Source organism: Castanea sativa, chromosome 9, assembly GCF_040712315.1.
Source record: "Castanea sativa cultivar Marrone di Chiusa Pesio chromosome 9, ASM4071231v1".
Taxonomy (NCBI): domain Eukaryota; kingdom Viridiplantae; phylum Streptophyta; class Magnoliopsida; order Fagales; family Fagaceae; genus Castanea; species Castanea sativa.
The window spans coordinates 42,258,527-42,273,719 of record NC_134021.1 but is presented as its reverse complement, the minus strand read 5'-3'; the positions used below and the strand labels follow the sequence as shown (position 1 = coordinate 42,273,719).

The 15,193-nt window shown below is 32.4% G+C and overlaps 2 protein-coding genes across 3 annotated transcripts in view; both read left to right on the top strand.

Moving 5' to 3' along the window:
• The window catches only part of LOC142611296 (protein FATTY ACID EXPORT 1, chloroplastic-like), an 85,884-nt gene that overhangs the window by 8,166 nt on the left and 62,525 nt on the right, over positions 1–15,193 (top strand). The gene's annotated exons all lie outside the window — the stretch shown is intronic.
• Positions 1,795–5,183, top strand: LOC142611295 (putative disease resistance protein RGA1). Its single transcript, XM_075783398.1, has 2 exons — positions 1,795–4,355; positions 5,090–5,183. The coding sequence occupies exon 1, from the start codon at positions 1,872–1,874 to the stop codon at positions 4,353–4,355; it is 2,484 nt and encodes an 827-aa protein (XP_075639513.1). The 5' UTR covers positions 1,795–1,871; the 3' UTR covers positions 5,090–5,183.

Here is a 15,193-nt window from a genome sequence, read left to right as displayed (position 1 = left end):
GTGAATCCTTCATCTCGATTTTCAAGTATCAAGATATAGAAATATGTTTTTGATAATTGGTAATCTAATACTAATGACTGTTGAAAGCCAACATACCGGCAATGATTTTGTAAATGCAACACACTTTGATTTGTGGCTGCATATGCAGCAAATCTATGCAAAATAAAAATGAAATTGAGCGGGATAGGGATACCCAACTGAATAGTAAGGTGTCCGAAGAACTTTGGATACCCTTGTTTTTTTTATTTTTTTTTAAAGGAAATTGAGAAAGAACTATTTGATATATATTTATTTTTTGATGGAAGAGCTATTTGATTTGAATATCTACCATTACAGAATACGGTCTTTTTTTTTTTTTTTTTTTTAATTTCAAACTAATACAATATGCTTCTCCGCACCAAATATCACAATGTTTGATATACATGCATATATTGCAAATATGCAATCCAGATATTTTGCTCCATGAATTAAGCTAAATTCATCACAAACATTTAAACACTTAACAAAACATATTCTTATAAAAAAAACATATATTACCTAATTGTTAGATTTTTTTTTTTTTTTTTGAAATGACCTAATTGTTGGTTGAGAATGGAGATAGACGGGCACCTCATTAATACAACTTAAAACTGCATTGTACTCCTAAACTTAATATACCAATTAAAAATATTGAGTTTATGTATGCAAATACAAAAGCTATTTGTATTATTTTTTTCTTTGTTGTGTTTGCAGGTCAAACGCCATTTTCTTATTCATCAAAATTTTTTTCTTTCATTTTTATTTTTAATTATCAAAACACATTTTTGTCTTTTTATAATTAAATTCTATTTAAAACAATTCTTTTTATTAATAAAGTGGCACATCAGTCACATTTGATAGAAGTGAGATAGAACAATTTTGTTAGAGACTCCTTGTGTTCAATGAGAAATTCAGAGACTCTCATTCATTCACCTCAATGAAGATATATAAAATGATGAAACTCTAGGATGTCTTTTTTATATTTTGCCCAATTTATTAAAGATATATGTAAATGAACCTAAAGCAAAGACTAACCCCAAAACAAAGGCAAAATAAAGTAAAATTAGACGTAATTACAATTTACAAATTAGTTTCTTGTGATTAAGGGTAATTATTTCTTCCTGTTTTTTGGAGTAAAATGAAAAGGCCATAATCTTCGTCCTATCCTAATTGATAGATTGTCCCACATGATGCCCACATCGCTTGAGGAGTATTTTTTTTTTTGGACACACAAAGAGTAGTGGATAAATAAGGCTAAATGTTAGTATTAAAATTCCATCGAACAATGTATAATGATCACATTGCTTGTGATTTTTGCCAAAAGAATATCTAACTGGAAAAAAAAAAGAAAAAGAAAAAGACAAGGTAACTGGAGAATTTTTCCATATAGAGGAAGGAATTTGCCCCTTTAGCATTCCATAGCTTTAGTTTGTGGAGCAAAGACTGAATTTGAGCTTTACTTCATCGACATGCTTACTTCAGGAAAAGGCGAAGAACCAAGTTAGAGAAGGTACTTAGTGTCTAACTGGATATGGGAGACAAAAATGGAGAATAAAGTAGGAGTGTCTGAGTACTGGAGAAAAGAATGAGTGAGACAATTGGAGAATAAAGCAATTTGTATTTGTGCTTGACTTCACTAGCAAGCATGCATGCCTTCATGGAAACGCAAGGGACAAAGTGAGTTCCAAAATGTTTGATTAGTTCACGCCAACAGAGACAACATTAATCTCATTTAACAAAGTACAAACAGACATATAACTCTTCCTTCCTCCACTTCAATAAACACTTTGCAGCATCCTCATTTGATCAAATAACAACAACCATAACCCTTAATTTACTTCCAAAAAAGAGAAATGACGGAGTTTGCCTTTTCCATTGCAGGAAAAGTTATCGAGAAGCTAGGCTCCCTTGCTTACCAAGAGATATCATTGACACGGAACATTGCAAGCGATTTGAAAAAGATTCAGGATAACATGTCCACCGTCCAAGCCGTGCTGCTGGATGCTGAGGAGAAGCAAGCAACAAACCACCTGCTGAGCGTTTGGCTGGAGCGGCTCAAAGTTGTCTTTCTTGATGCCATGGATGTGCTGGATGAATTTGAGTGTGAAGATCTACGGAGGCAAGTGGTGAAAAAATATGAAGGCACTAGCAGAAAGGTATGTCGTTTCTTTTCATCTTCTTACTCGCTTGCCTTCCGTTGTAAAATGGGTCATAGAGTTAAGGAGATCAGAGAGAGGCTAGATTTGATAGCAAAGGATAGAGATCAATTTCAGCTTGAGGTGCGACTCGATGATAATCGTGTTGTGTACAGGGAGACCCACTCCTTTGTTCGTGATCGTGATGTTATTGGGAGGGCTGATGACAAGCAAAAGATCATAGATCTTTTGATGCTCCCTAATGATAATGATAACATTTCTGTGATTTCTATTGTGGGAATCGGAGGTCTGGGCAAGACTAGACTTGCTCAATGGGTGTATAATGATGAAAGGGTAGCTAAAAATTTTGACCCCAAAATTTGGGTATGTGTATCAGGAGACTTCAATGTTTTAAAATTGGCAAAAGAAATGCTTAAATTGGCAGGTGGTGGGATTAGTGAAAACATGAGTCTGGAGGAAGTGCAAGTGAGATTAAGAAGTATTTTAAATGAAAAAAGATTCTTTATAGTTTTGGATGATGTCTGGAATGAGGATCGTAACAAATGGATTGACCTTAAGAATTTGTTAATAGGAGGACAAGGAAGTAAAATTCTTATCACTACACGTAGCCACAAAGTTGCCTTAACGATGGCTCCTGGACTAATCCATGACATGAAAGGTCTTCCACAAAATGATTGTTTGTTATTGTTCTTAAGATGCGCATTCAATGAAAGAGAGCATGAACAATATCCAAATCTGGTAAAGATTGGAGAGGTAATTGTGAAAAAATGCAAAGGTGTTCCTTTGGCTGTGAAGACTTTAGGGAGATTACTTTATTCTAAAATTGAGGAGCGTGATTGGATCTCTATAAGGGAAAATGATATATGGAAATTAAAGCAAAAAGAAGACGACATTTTACCTGCATTAAGATTGAGTTACAATAAATTGCCATCATATTTAAAACAATGTTTTGCTTATTGCTCATTATATCCAAAGGATTTTAGGTATTACAATGTAGACTTAATTCAGTGTTGGATGGCAAATGGGCTCCTCGAAAAGTCCAACAAAAATTCTGAAGAGTTGGAAGATATTGGAGAACAATATTTAAAAGAGCTGTTATCAAGATCTTTCTTTCAAGAAGTTAATAATGAAGGCAATATTCTTTGGTCATTTAAAATGCATGATTTGTTACATGATCTTGCATCATATGTTGCACAAAATGATTATTGCTTAATTCAAGACACTAATAAGATCAACAACTTTGAAAAGGCTAGACACGTTTCAATTTTGGACCATAAGTTGAGTGTTGATGCAGCAATAACCCTTTTAAAGAAATTGAGTAACAACATGCAGACTATTAATTTCTCATTTAAATATTGGCCAGGTGATGAAGGCCTTGGTATTAATATTAATGAAACATTGGTGGAAACATGCATCTTGAGATTTAAGCACCTGCGCTTGCTAAATTTAAGATATTCAAAGTTGGAAACGTTGTCAAGCTCAATTGGTACTTTGAAGCATTTGAGATATCTCAACTTAAGTGGAAATAGGAATATCAAGAAATTGCCTGACTCCATTTGCAATCTACAAAATTTGGAAACTTTGATATTACGGGATTGTGAAGATCTTGAAGAGTTGCCAGGGGATATAAGAAAGATGGTTAGCCTCAGATGTTTTGAAATAACGACAAGACAAACGCATTTACCCGCCAACGGAATCGGGTGCATGCGTTCTCTTCGAGTATTGTTCTTTTCTAAATGTCATAAACTAGAGTGTTTGCCGCAAGGTATGAAAGACCTAACTGCGTTGGAATCTCTGGGTATTTCATTTTGTAGAAAACTTAATTTAATGGAAGGGGATGACTACCCGATGAGGCTTCGAGAACTCACTATTTCTGGGTTGCCACAATTAGTGAGTTTGCCCCAATGGCTTAAAGGATCTGCCAACACCCTACAATTTTTACTTATTTTTGGTTGTGAGAACTTGTCGGTATTGCCAGAGTGGCTTTCGGATCTCAGTTCACTTTGCAAGCTTCAGATTAATAGTTGCCGAAAATTATCGTCTCTACCAGAAGGGATGGATCGCCTCACTGCCCTAAGAGAACTGCAAATTGTTGATTGTCCTGAATTGAGGAGAAATTGTGAGCGAGAGGTAGGCAAAGATTGGGGCAAGATGGTCAAATTCACTTGGGAGTATAAGTAGGTAAGGGCTAAAATCTTCTTCCTCTTCTACATATGCCCTGTTTTTCTATCTTACTTCTAACTTGAATTTGCTTTTTTTTTTTTTTTTGTCTATTAACCCTGATTGTTTATAGAATTAATTCACAATAAACATTAACCAACCAAGAAATCACTTTCTACAAATTGACAAATTTTTTCTTTTTATAATAACAAAGATTAGATAACAACTATCATTGGTGTTTGTGAAAAGGTAAGTTATGAAATGTAAAAGATAATTGTCACTTTTTTCCCTTTTTGTTTTAAAGATTGAGTCTATGGAAAATAAAAGAGTATACAAATTATGAATTTTGTTCTTGGGTTCTTCAAATTTCACGTATTTTAGAAGGAACAATTTTAGTATCCTAATAGAAAAATAATAAAATATTCTTCCTTCAATTTTCTTTTCTTTTCTTTTCTTTCTCTCCCTTTTGACAACTCAAGCGTAGAATTTTAAAATCTTGTAATCTTTTCATTTCCTCTCTCTAAAAGTGTACTGAACATTCATCTTTAAAAAAAAAGTGAACTAAATATGGTGTTAATAAACTTAGTTGGCCTGTATTTTCTTACTAAGAATGGATGTGATGCTAAATTATAAAATTAAAAAGGAAATTTAGATTGACCTGACCCATGTGTAACTTGCAATTTAAAGTCATATCATCAAGGAAGTATGAAATCTATTTTAAATATATTTGATTCTTCTTGTTTTTAAATTGACAGGGGTCTTGGGAGATTGTTCTCTCAGATAAAGGATGTTCCTTGTGCTTAAAATTGCCAAGGGTAAGATATTTTAATTTTTTTTTTTCAATGTTCAATCTAATGATTCCATGGTTTAAAACATTGCAGCTTATCTATTCAACCATAATATGCACTCATGCAGCATGGAAAGTCTCAGCCTTCTCTTGTATTGTAAATAATTTCAATAATATTGTGGTGTGCATTTTGTGTTTGTAATGATTAATGGAGTGATGTGCATTTATATTTATGATTTCATTCATATTTCATGTATTATTTAATTTGCACAATGTTTAAATGGCTTGAGTCATGTGTGAGTTATTGATTGTTTGTCCCTACTTCATGGTTATTGGAGTTACTCAAATGAAACTTTTTGTTGTGCTTTATTGTTTAATTAAAAAAAAAATTGAGGTTTGATCGTTTGTTGTATGGTATAAAATAACTAATCGCATTAGAATATTTGGTTAGCCAACAATGTGAAAATTTGAATTTGATGGAAGTGGATACCAAGAAGTTTGCTTTAGCCATCAATTGTTCCGGATGTCAATTTGTTTTGAAAATTTGGTATTTTAAACTTCCAAAATTGTCATGTCTACTGGGTGACCTTAGTGCCCTAAGAGGACTAAAGACTGAAAATTGTTCTAAATCAAGATGACAATGCCAAGGAGATATTGGTGAGTATTGTGTATAAGTTGCCTATAAATTTGGCCTCCATTGTTTGCTGAGATTCACAAAATTTTGAATATAATTGATGCCTCTTGTTTCTGAAGTTTTGTCAGGTTTTCGTGGAAGATTCTTCTAAGAAAAGGGATTCCTTTAGCTTAAAACTTCTTTTCCTGGTGAGATTTCGGAGTTTGAATGTAAAAAAATCCATGATGATGTGAAAGCAACAAAGAAAGACATTGAATTAGCCATTAAAGTAGCTTAGTGTCTCACCTGTGTGCACTTGATGGAGTCACTCTCTCATAGGTCATACATGGCTCTCTCTAAACTTGCTGTTGATTTTGGTAGAGAATCTATGTTGTCATTACAATGGTTTTTGAGCTCATGACATGCACCTATGATATCCACTGATGCCATTTTTTAAATTATCTTCTTATTAAAATTCGTAGATGTATATGATTGGTTTGCTCTAATTCGTAAATTCTAATGTTTTTCATTTTTTCAGTTGGAGTTTCAGAATTTGAATGTGACGAACTCCTTGATGATATCACAACAACAAAGAAAGACACATCATTATGTCTAGCTCTCTCAAGACTTGCAAGTGATTTTGGTAGAGAATCTATGTTGTCATTACAACAGTTTTTTAGCTCGTGACATGCACCAATGATTTCTACTGGCTCCTTGAAGCTTGATATAGCTCTTGGGATTGGAGGATTAGCAAAGGTGATTATTCGAAAAACAAAAATTTTCTCTTGCCACATATTTCGTATGAGCATATGCATAGTTACACACCTCACAAATACGCAAGAGACAGACAGATTCTTAGTGCATTATAACAAAAGAGATGTGTGGGACATATGTGTTTGACCTTGTACGGTTAGCTATCCTTTTTTTTTTTGTTGATACAGATGGCTAGATTTGTAGTTTCTTCTACCTAGATCTTCACTATGTTAATTTTAATATGAATTAAAGAATATTGGTGCAGAGCATATATGTTATAATTACCTTTTATTACGTATTGGACTGTACATACTCTAATGTTGTTGGGTATTAGGCTCAATGAATTAAGAATGGTAATTTTGTTTAATTTTTCAGCAAAATGGAATTTTAAACCCTTAATTATTAATTCCATAGTTGTTATGAACCAAAAATATGGATTTTAGTTATTTGTACAAAGTGAACACTAGAGTGAGATTTTATATAGTCTTTGGTGTGAAGTCTATTTTTTTTTTCGTGAGATCTCACTTCATGCTTTGACCTGGATTGTGCTTGGATATTAGTAAGGCTAAATCCACTAAACAATCCCCCCTCTCCCCCAAAAAAGGATAAGTCCCCTTTAATTTTTTAGTGTGTAATATACTAATATATGTGCGTGTGTTTGTTTAGTTGTTGATGCCTAACTAGTGATTTCATCTAATGCTTAAACATATCTAGGATACAAGTATGAAACTATGATGGAATACATAGTACTCCCTTAAATTTTACTCAATCCAAAAAAGAAACAATATTCCCTGTTAGTTCTTAACATTATGTTCAAGAAATGAACTCTTTTGACTTCTAGATTTGAGTTCTTGTCACTGTTGTGTTCTAAGTTTTGGGTACTTACTATAGTTCCATAATATATGGTACTCCATGTAGGTTCTTAACATTGTGCTCAGGTTTTTAGGAATTCATTAGTAGCTTTTTGAGGTGGGATGTTGAGGAAAAAATAGCATTGCATGCATGGTCAATCATTTTATTTTGAGTCTCTTAACTATTAATTCATTATAGCCAAGAGCCTTGCAGCTCAACTGGTTGGCACCTCCTGGTATCTCCAAGACATCTAGGGTTCAAATCTCCTCTCCTTTGTTTTAATTATTAAATTATCAAAAAAAATCATTATATAAAGAAGGGTCTTTTCATGTCGTGATTGTGATACTCAACTGATGAGTATTGTTTCATGAAAATTTGAATTGCAATATGTGAACATATAAAAATTAAAAAGAGCTTGAAAATGTACTACTTAAGTTATGACTTATGAGCCAATTACTTCTTGGTGAATGTATGTTAATGATTTTGATCTCAAAGGTTATGTTTAGTTACAAAGAAAAGGAGTAGTGTCATTACTAGTGTGGTGAGAGATTTACTCTGCACTTTGTAGGGATGAATTGTTGAAATTTATGGGCGAGAGGCTTCTGGAAAAACAACACTTGCCCTTCATATCATCAAGGAAGCTCAAAAGTTTGGAGGTGCATACTAATTTTGTCCTCTTGTACTTTTGTGATTGATGTTTTAGGTATGACTTGAATTAGTTTGGTTTGCCAAGGGAAACGACAAACTTCTTTTTAACCCATCATTCTGAATGAAATTCAATGATTCAATGTACATAGATCCCAGAACCCTTGACTGTTCTATGTATTGTAATTGCATAATTATAGATCCTTCTGTAAAATTTCATGCGTATTTTAGTGCTTATTGCTCTATCAAGGGATGTTGGACCTTAATGAGTAGATTATTTACTAATTCTAGTCCCAATAGTCCAGAGGACTTCAACAAACCATGGTCCATGGAATAAGATATTTCAATTATTATTTCATCACCTATGTTCATCATAATTCTATTGAGGCTAATGTTTCAAAAAGACCGCCCTTTTGGTGAACTCTTTTTTGGCGGAAAATTCCCACTTTTCTGGCTACTGATCATAAATATATTTATAATTCAATTGCTATTAATTTGTAGTTTTAGATGACTAATATCTAATCATAGTTGATAATCTCTTAAATGAAGCCTATCTTGCAATTAATCCTCACATGCGAGATACAATTGCATCCAAAAATTCTGCTCAAGAATGCAGGACTAAGCCATTTCACATTGCTTGATGCTTAGTCTGAATAGGAGCCCTTACTTCCTTGTCCTTTCTGAATGGTTTCTCTGGATAGTCACAATATTTTTTATGAATGATCCTATTACAGCTATTAATTAACAGTTGTCAATGCTTTGTACATATAAACATGTAATTGTAAATATTAAAATTGTTAGCATAACCAGAACAGTGCTACCAATTTGAAGATTGACATCTTATGAACATGAACAACAATAAGGAGATCTACTGGTGCTGTCTTGTCAGTGATGATGATAGTGAAATTGACAAAATGATTACTAGCGAATTCTGTGTTTATAGGCACAACTTTGTAAGATCACGCCAAGTTCTTGGCATGTTAGGATTGCCTTTTTCTTATTTTGGGTGTACATTAGATTTAATATGACAGTTGTTGCCTTGGAGTGCTTTTTGTTGTAAGTCAAGAATATCTGAGCTTTAAATTTGTGCTTCTGGTCTTACTATAAAAATGCATTGTAGTTTTTTCAGGTTGTTGCTTTGTTGTTGTTTTTGTTTTTTTTTTTTTTAAGTAGTTGCTTCATTGTTTCCTAATTTTCCTTTGAATCAAACAAAAAATATCAAAAGTTTCCTTTTTTCAACCAATCGTATTTTTTAGACTATAAAAAGTGTGAAAAGTGTGGATTGAGCTGAGTTACTTTGGTTGAAAATTTGCAAACCCAGACTTGACCTATCCTGAATTTCAACCCAAAAAAAAAAAAGAAGAATACCATCAACCCCTGATCAGCCAACACTCTACAGTTTTTAGATATTTCTTAATGTGAGAACTTGATAGTATTGCTAGAGTGGCTTCCCAATCTCAGTTCACTTCACAAACTTCAGATTTCGTTCCGCCCAATATTATCATCCCTACCAGAAGTTATGAACCACCTCACTGCCCTAAGAGAACTGAAGATTATCGGTTGTCCTGAATTGAGGAGAAATTATGAGTGGGAGGTTGGCTCAGATCGATCAAATTTACTTGCTAATAGGTAAGGGCTAAAATCTTCTCTCTTCTATCTTTGTTCTGTTTTTTTTTTTTTTTTAAAATCTTTCAAAGCTAAAGCTGTGGTTTTTTTTTTTTTTTTTTTTTTTGCCATTTGAATGTGACTGTTTATTGAATTAAATTACAATAAACAACAATTAACCAAGACATCATTAAAAAAAAAAGATTATTGCTATCTAATCTTGCTATATGTATTAACTTTTAATATATTATTAATTTTAATTTCAATTCTCAAATATTCAATTTGTTTAATTGTTGGTACTAAACGATGCCTTGCATTAGAATTTTTAAATCCATTTGTAAGTATGAGATTATACTTGCTATACCTTCAGGTTTTAAATTGACTGTATGCTTTGTTCTTCTTGAACAAAAGCTTGATTAGCAAACTAAGTTCCTCTACATATCAAATATTATTAAGTGTTGAAAGAATTGTACATGATACAATCTTTTGTTGCGGATTGAAACATATTGTTTCCAATTATACAAAGTATGGTGCCTAACAAAATTAAGAGAAAACAGTTCTTAGAACCAATGGGTTTCCTTCAATATATACTCATCTAACGATTCCATGGTTTAATACATTGCAGTTTATCAACTCAGAAACAACATGCAGCAAAGAAAGTCTCAACCTTCTCTTGTTACTATCATGTTCAAGGTTTTGGATACTTTCTATAGGTTTTTAATATATGTTACTCCATGTAAGTAATTAATATCATGTTCAAGGATCAGATCTTTAATATATGATACTCCTGCTAGATTATTACTTTCATGCTCAAACTTTAAAAATTCCTTAGTAGCTGTTTAAGGTGGGATGTGGAGAAAAAATTAACATTTATGTCTTTCTTCTTATATGTATGGTCTAATAGGTTATTTGCTTTGTTTAAACTTGGATGGATAATGTTGATTCTGTATAGCTTGGGTTTTCATTCTTGCCATTCTTATGTGTAGTTTGCAACTCATCTTGAGGATGGGGTCAATCTTCTGTCACTTTTGATTATAAGGAGCATTTATAAGCTCGCAAAGTTCTTAGAAATAGGTTAAGTTATTTATGTTGCCCTTGTCGATGTTGTTTTATTTTATTTCTCAAAAAGTTATGTTGCCAGTCTCTTTAGAAGCAAATGTTTAGCGTTTTGAATAAATATTTGCATCACTTTTACCTCAACTCTTCATAGAGATAGTTTTCTGTGACGTTGCTATCTCTTAATTGTTCTTTGGTTCTATGTTTTCTTGAAGGATACCCTGATTCTATTTTTGTGATTCTTGTTTCCTTTGTTATTTTAGTGTTACACTATTAAAGATGTCTTCTTATTGTACTTTTATCAAGTGTATATGAAGTATGAACATTAGAAAAAACCTTATAGCTGAGTATCTATCAACTGTAAAGCACTTACAAAAAATTTAAAAACAAAAACAAAAACAAAAAACTTGAAATAATGAACTAATATTTTAGTGGGTTCCTAGTGATCTTTCTCGAGAAAGTCACATTATCAGTCATGAATGACCTTATTTTTCTAGTTTAGTGGAAACCTTGAAATCAAATTGTCTCATTTAAGTCTGATAGAAAAAGGGCTCTCTTTTCAGGCCAGACTTCTAAGTTTTGGGCTAAGTTAGATACACACAAGGCGTACAACTCCATTCCTTGGGATGCTGCCTTCAATACCCTTGATTACATGAATTTTCCTGAAATTTAGGTAAGTTGGATTAGAGAATAAATCTCCACATTCTCCTTTGCAGTTATGATTAGCAGACTTTGGATTTATCATATAATGATGCATATTGAGTTTCACTTACATTGTCACTTTGTGATTGATGTTGTCAATGTCTCAAAGGTTTTTTTTTTTTTTTTTTTGGGTCTTTTTAACAACATGAAGACAGATCATGAACTGGATGGAAAGATTAAGACAAAAGGTTATAAAAAATGATTTATTTATCAACTGAACATACGTATAAATGAGACATTCCATTGTTAGAAGCTCATGGAAACTGACAGTGCCAAGAGAACCAAGTATTCTGGTAATATTATTTTATTTTAATTTTTTACCTTCCAATAATTTCTTACTTTTCAAGTAACTAGTCTTGGGGTATGCATGCAAATGGGTTGAAAAAGACTGAATGGGGAATGCAATTTAGCAGAGGCTTTTACTGTAAGGTTGAAGAACTGGTTTGTGAACGTGTAGTCATCATCAAAGAAGAAAGCAACTACCTTCATAGATGGGGAAGTTTCCAGTGACAAACATGAAGCTGGACAGTATATGTTCGAAAATGATGGACTTCTTGATAAGATATCATGGTCTTAAAAAGACAGACATTTGAATGAAAAGGGGAATCAATGTCGTATTCTTGACTAAATGAATTGTAGTCATATATGGTAGGTGTCAAATTACCTGGCCATTTTTGAACACATGAAGTGACTTGAAGGATCTTTGCACTTGAGATTACAAAAATCTAGCTCTTCAAGTATAAGTGTTGCTCTTGATGGGAATGAAGCATTTGACGATCGTAACAATTTAAGTTGTTTCAAGCGAAAATGCCTTTTGTTTTTCTAAGAAGAATTGGGTCTCTTTAGTCTGTCTTGGGACTAAACTATTATGAAACTTAAATCTCCTATCATTCTTGTCTAGTTTATCTTGTAAAATGATTTTTATAATTCTTTGTTTTAATATTATAGTAATCTTAAAGATCAATGAAAACATCATTTATGAGTCTTCAAGATCAGTTATATGTAACACTGTTCAGGTTTGTTATGTTTGATGTCCTAAATTTGCAAAATAGTGTTTTCATTGATACTTGTTAGATTGGCTATTAGTGTTGTGCTAGAGTAATAAGTATTTTGCATAAAGCAAGATTAGAAGAGCTAATTTATTCCCACCCCCCAACAAAGTAAGAATAAAGCAAGAGATATGGACTGTGATTAAGATAGTATGTGGAGCCAAGCCTTTAACAATGGCTAGTTAAGGCTTTATGGTCAGTTTAGATTGTGGGAAAGGGAGTGAGAGTAGAGTAGAGTTGGCTATCTAATTTTCAGCCAACTCTACTCTACTCCCCCCCCCCCCTCAATCCAAATTGGCCCTTTGTGCTATGTTGGGAGGGGAAGGGTTTAGGTTTTTCAATTTCCTCATGCCCTAGTATCATAAGAGATATTATTTATTATTGCTTGTCTTTCTCGACTTGTATGAAGTTACTCAAGTGAGAGTTTCTTTGTGTGCTTTATATGTTTATTCAAAAAAAAAAAAATCTTCATATTTGTGGAAATCTGATCATTTTAGCCATATGGTATGAATTACCCATTGACTTTGAAAATTCTGGTAAGTCCAACACTGTGAAAAGCTTAATGGTGATAGAAGTCGAAGACTACCAAGCAAGAGGTTGCTTTACCCTTCAATTGCTACTTTCCAATATTAATTCATTTTGGAAGTTCTGAGTTTTATACTTCTAGTTCTTCTTCTTCTTCTTTTTAGGAAAAAAGAATCTTAGTAAGTCATAAGTTAATCATAATAAATTAAGATATCTGCAAGTTCCTTAATATTATGTCTTTGTTCAAATTGAAAATTTCATCAGGTGTCTCCTTCAAGTCTTGGGTTTATGAAACTTTAACTTTTATTAAGGATCTTTTAATCAAGTCTTTGGATTGCAGAATTGAGGGCTACAAAAATACTATAACCCAACACTTTATTAACAGGAACTATTATCATTATTAACACCATCTTGGTAAACTCCTTAAAAAATTAAAAAAAAATTGTCATTCTTCCCTTAGTTTCTAAGTAATAATGACTAAAATTCCATAAAAGGATATTATTAGACTTAATCTAGTGTGTTTCATGCATTGTCTAGATTTTATGTGGGAAAATTATTAGGTACTCCCGGAGTACCATAAATGTGTACTCTCTTCTCTCACATAAATGGTGGGTCCTACCATGAATTTAATTAGTGGGACCCACCATTCATGTGAGAGGAGGGAGTACACATTTATGGTACTCCGGGAGAGTACACAATAATTTCCCTTTTATGTGATCTACTAAGTCAAGTCATAGAAATTAGAAAGAAAGTTGGGATTGCCAGGTTCTTAGACACGCGCATTTACAACCTTTTAAAGATATATATACTTGCCTTTAAAAAAAACTATTTAGACTTATTGTTTAATATATAATTGCAATTAACATAATTGAGCATAATATTCTAAGGCTTAAAATCCAAAATAAATCAAACTAATAAATTGAAAATATAATTTTCAAATTATCAATAGCGTGGATTAAGTCAGTTTAGCTTAGAATATATATATTATTATATTTATTTATCTATATCTATATATTATTAAAAGTTGAAGCGTAGCGTTTAATGCTACTTTTCTCACATTGCGCCACATCAGCTACCACATCATTTTTTATTTTAAAATGTAATTTTCCCTTCAATTTAAAAATGGTTTTTAGAATTTTCAGCCCTATAAATCACAGCCCTATAAATGCAGCCCACTACTTATTTATTTACTTCCACTATCACCCTATAATAAATTTGTATAATTAATCCAGTTCACCTCTTATTTATTTAGTTTCACTATGAAGCCCAATCCAAAGACTTTTCAGTTCAGCTTAAAGGGTAAAAAAAATAAAAAACGTTGGGTAAAAAAAATTAAAAATAAAAAGCATCGAAGCTTAAAGGAAGAAAGAAAGAAAAAAAAAAAAAAAACGTGGAAGGCTTCAGGGTTTTGCGTGACCAAGAAGAAGCCTGGGGAGACAGAGAGTATGAAGATTGTAACGTGGAGGGAAGCGTAAAGGGTGGAGAAAAAAAAGCGTTGAAGCCTACCCACCTTCCTGCTCTAACATTTCGCAGTAATGGCTGCCTATCTGATTTTCTTCCTTCCTTTATTCCTTTCCACATAGTGTATAAATACTGACATAACTTGCCTGCTTTGGTTGAGGTATCTCTACATCTCAATTCTTTTCTTTGGGTGCAAAACTTCTATGCTCTGTTTATATTAATATCATACCCTTTTTTCCCGTTTGTTTATGTTTGTGTTTATATTAGATGAGCATCCTTGGCATGCCATTAATGTGTTTGTGAGATTGCCTGAATGTCGTTTCAAAAATAAAAGAACTTGTTTATGTTGGTCAATAGTGCTAGAATCAAAGCAAATTGTTTTTGGTGTTTCAATTTTTGCGGTAAGTTTTCTGCATAATTTTACTGCATAATTCCACTGCATAATTCTGCATAATTTTACTGCAAAATTCTACATAATTCTGTTTATATTAAAGCAAATTGTGCAGGATTACTGCATAATTCTGCATAATCAAAGCAAATTGTTTTTGGTGTTTCAATTTTTGCGGTAAGTTTTTTGCATAATTCTGCATAATTTTACTGCATAATTCTGTTTATATTAATATCATACCCTTTTTCCCTGTTTGTTTTTGTTTGTATAATTCTGCATAATTTTATTGTATAATTTTGCTTATATTAATATCATACCCTTTTTTTTTTCCATTTTTGGTGTTTCAATTTTTGCGGTAAGTTTTCTGCATAATTTTACTGCATAGTTTTACTACATAATTCTGCATAATTCTGTTTATATTGT